The following is a 4,632-nucleotide window of genomic DNA, read 5'->3' as shown; positions in this document are numbered from 1 at the left end:
TGAAAGGGCCCTTGATTAATCGTGTCTAGTTATCTTGTGTTGCTTGAGAAAGAACACTTGGTTAGATTGTTGTTGAACAATACCACTTTCGGGTAGTTAAGTTAAGAGATTAATTACTTGAATTTAAAAGTAGGGTTAGAGATAACGAAGCTTTGATGGGATAATTCTGAGTTGCATAAAATGTAAACTAGAGTAGTTCGATAGAATGCTTCTAGTAAATTATCGTAATTGATCGATTGATAATTGCGGTAGCCCAGAACTCATACTCCTTATAGAGTGTTATGGCGAAATTATAGCTAACGTTTCCGAAATTAATCCGACAATTAGGGAAATCAATAACCATAGACCATTTTACCATTGAATTCAACTCTATTCTTGATTATTGCTAGATTTATTGTCATATTTCCTTAGTTAACTAAATGCTACTCATTATTCATTAAAAATCTTGTATCCGGGAAAATGTATGAGCTTATCATTAGCAGTATTAAAGTTGTAGTAAATAGGTTAGTTCCCTGTGGGATTCGATCGGACTTGAACCGGATTATGTTTGCAGCGACCGCTTAGTTCTTTTTACAAGGCATAGTTGGGCGTGATCAATGATAGGGTAAGCGAATCGAAGAAAATGAGTTTCGTCGAAGTTTGACAATTTGGAATAAAATACGGTCCGGGCTATAATATCTGGTATTTATAGACTAATACCATACAAGGTACCACATGACTATGATAGTAAGGTGTATAAAGTATGTTAAAAGTGAGTAGTATTTTAAGTAATTTGAGATAATTCTTGATTATGTGGATAATTGGATAATTAATAATTTTTAATGGAAGATTAGTTAATTAATTATAAAATTTTGGATAAGTTTAAACCCCCTTAATGTGGCAGCCCAAGAAAGTCTTAATCAAGACCCATGTAATGACTAAGGCTCATTACAATAGGTGGCCTAATTAGGGGCATTTACACAAGGTTAGTCATCCTAAGTGAGGCCCCCACCTAAAGGTTAAAGATAACCTCTTTAATTCATTAAAGAGAGGTATCATACTTATTTGCAATTTCAAACTATATGACTACTTAATGAAATAGCAAAGAGAGGTATCATACAAATAGAGATATCATACGAAGACTATTTAATACTATAACAACGTGAGATTTACGATTCTGAAGGAGTACAGTGCAATCTTTCTCAAGAATTCATACAGATTTTTCCCTTTTTTGATTGTCGTTACATGATTTGCCAAAATTGACGTGTGTTAGAGGGATTGTCAAGAGAATCAGCTCAAGTATTTTCAGGCTATACCTTCTTTCTTTTTGGCATGATCCATACGATACAAATGAAACGAGCAAATGCACAACTTTCATAAATGACTCTATTCATAGAAATACTAGAGATGACTATGTTCTTGATTCCCATATGTCTTATTATTCTATCGTATGTTCATGTATCTCAAAAAATACGTAAGTTGATAAAGTTTGTTTCATGATATTAATCAAAGGTAAAATGGTCTTATGACGTTTCAAGAGATTTTATTAACGTACTTCTCATGCATTGCATTCATTTATATATGTACATTGACCCATGACCAGATGACGTTATATACACGTATATATGTATATTATATGTATATGGGATATGGAAAAATGTTACAGTATTATATACACACTACTACCTGATCAGCTGGTATATGTTGATGAATTTGCCCACAGTGGCTGAGATGATATGATGAGACGCACTCAGGGGCTTGATGATGTTATGAACACCTATACCTATGCATGACACGACATTTTACATACGTGCATAACATTATTAATGTTTCAGGATTTACAAAGCTATTTAGACTTACATGTAAAAATCTTTATTCCATGTTTCATTTATGTCTTTTATGTACTGATTTTTCTGCCTTACATAGTTAGTACATTATTCGTACTGACGTCCCTTTTGCTTGGAGACGCTGCGCTTCATGCTCGCAGGTGCAGGTAGACAAGCAGACGGTCCCCCTTCTTAGGATCATTGATCAGCGAGAGTTGGTGCACTTTATTTGATCCGGAGTTGCTTTGAATTTTGTTACGATAGGTTTGTTTACATATATGGGTATGACGGGGCCCAATCCTATCCTTGTACAGTTGTATATTATGTTAGAGGTCTGTAGACACTCATGTATAATTGGGTAGTATGTGGCCTTGTAGGCTTCCAGTTTTGAATATGTAGTTGTCTATAGCAGCCTTGTTGGCTCTCCCTACGTATTTCGCACGTATATGTATATATGTCTTTTGGATAAGTTTTCCTCATGCATGTTATGCTTGTAATTCAGCAGAAGTTATTCATGTTCATACATTAGTCACATGCTTAAGGGTGTTCGACAAGTAGGACTCGGGCACCTGTTGCGGCCCATCAGTTTGGGTCGTGACAAAAGACTCCTACTATCATTTTAGCCAAATAAATTTGGTCCAAAACAATTATCCCTTTTAGAAACTATGAAAAAATTAATTATCTTTTCCAAATCTAATCAGTAATTCAATAAATGATCTATACAATTAGTATTAAATGATTTTGCTAATAGATGGGTATGCCAAAACCTTACTCCCTCCGGTCTACTTTACTTGATTTTTGGGCCTTTTTTTGTAGTCCGTAATATTTAATTTTTTCAAATATCAAAAAGAAATTATCTTCTTTTTTTTCCCCAAAGTTTTAGCCTTGGAGTAAAGAGCCTAGGAGTATATATTATATTTTTAATAAATAAATTAAGGTTAATATGATCAATTTTATTGTTAATTAATGCTAAATGTGGATTCCTTAATATGTACTCCCTCCGTTTCAATTTATGTGAACTTATTTCCTTTTTGGTCCGTTCCAAAAAGAATGACCCCTTTCTAAATTTGGAAACTATTTAGCTTAAGATTTCAATTCTACCACTAACGAGAAGCTTTTATAACCACACAAGTATTCTGGACCTTCTTTTGACTTGTTTAGGACCACAAATTTCAAAAGTCTTTATTTTTTCTTAAACTCCGCGTCCAGTCAAATAAGTTCACATAAATTGGAACGAAGGGAGTATGTAAATAGCCAAAAAATCAATTAAAGTGGACCGGATAAACCGTAAATAAAAAGGATAGAAGAAAGTAAACATATGTTTGAAAGAGTCTTAAAGTTTTTAAAACCATTTAAATTGGACGTAGTCTAATTTTACAAATCTTAAGCAAGCTTGACATGTGCCGCTTACATTAATTATTTCAGCCATTCCATCTTCAAATCCTAACTATTGATTTGCTAATCTTGGATTCTTGATATTTAAAAAGTCAAGTTTGACTAGGATCATTTAGCTCATTATTTGTCTATAATATTCTAGTACTTACACAAAATCAATAACCAATCGGTAAGCATAAATAGTCCAAAGACTTGAAAATGGAGTACTCTATGATATCTCATTCATGTGCGCCTAATCATATGAGATCTAAAAGTTTGACCCCCATCCTTCTTTAGCTGTATCTAAATATAATAAAATTCCAACTGATCTTCACTCAAAAAACTATCAAATCTTTTCCAGAAATTTGTCCGTAATCATTTGGAGATGCCATTACCAATTAGTTCAACTGCAAATAATTGCATTTCCCCCTATTCTTTTGGTTGTCAGTGCACCTAACCTAGCTAGTGATCTTTTCCCCCATCATTGTCCAGTTAAAATAAGTCAGAGTATAAAAGAAGGAAAAGGAAATTTAAGTTTACATATGAAAAGACTAATTAATTCATTACAAAAAAGAAAATAATTCTGAACTCTATTTTGAAGAGTGCATGTACAAATTACACTTAGGAAGATGTACAAGGGACAAACTTGACAGCAGTCCACATTACAAAATTGAAGTGAGGCTGACTTAGTCATCTCTCTCAACCAATAGTCTTGGATTCTGATAAGTTCTACGCGGCGCAAATCCAGATTAGTTACACCAGTGAATTCTGGATACCGAACGATTATACCAAAAAAAAAAATCACTAAACCTATGGGATGGAAAATCATGGTTGAATTACAATTCTTTCAAGTCTATGATGACTTGAGTAAAGAAATGAGACTAATGAAGTAATCTTCACTGCATGGAATAGTAATACCTCCCATGGGATGATTGTATCCGAACTCTTCTTCAGCCCAATGCAACAAATCTTGAAATAAAGGATGATTTAAGTAAGAAATTGGAACAACAAATCTCCTATATGTTTCACCAACATAAACTACGAAATGACCCTTTGGAACATCATTTGTAGTAGTTGAAATGCTTCCATTTTTGGGTGAAATTGTTCGTCTAAGCTTCTCTTTGGCATTAGCTATTCCAACAAAAGCTCTTCCCATATTTAAACACAAAGAATTTGTAAGATTTAGAACTAAATTGAAGCTTTAAAGTGTATTGAAAATGAAACTAACTTGTGTTTGAAATGGAAGCTGGAGAACTAGACTATATATACAGACACTTCAATCCTCAAATTGGTAATAAAGAAAATTATGTGTGAAGTTGGCAAACATATCAGGTGAAGAAATTGGCAAAAGATCACATGGTTTTGCCTAATTTATTTCAGGACATCATGTCCTACCACTTTAGGGGTACAAAAATAATAAGCATATTGCACTATTTAAAAATGTGATATGTTG

General features: G+C 33.3%; 1 protein-coding gene across 1 annotated transcript; it reads right to left on the bottom strand.

Annotated features, from left to right (window-relative positions):
- Positions 1-4,032: 4,032 nt before the first annotated feature.
- Positions 4,033-4,335, bottom strand: LOC107809755 (auxin-induced protein 15A-like). The gene has a single exon (XM_016634429.2). It carries the CDS (start codon positions 4,333-4,335, stop codon positions 4,033-4,035), a length of 303 nt encoding a protein of 100 aa, XP_016489915.1.
- Positions 4,336-4,632: the final 297 nt, after the last annotated feature.

This window comes from Nicotiana tabacum, chromosome 7 (assembly GCF_000715075.1).
Source record: "Nicotiana tabacum cultivar K326 chromosome 7, ASM71507v2, whole genome shotgun sequence".
Lineage (NCBI taxonomy): Eukaryota > Viridiplantae > Streptophyta > Magnoliopsida > Solanales > Solanaceae > Nicotiana > Nicotiana tabacum.
This window is presented reverse-complemented; position numbering and strand designations above follow the sequence as displayed.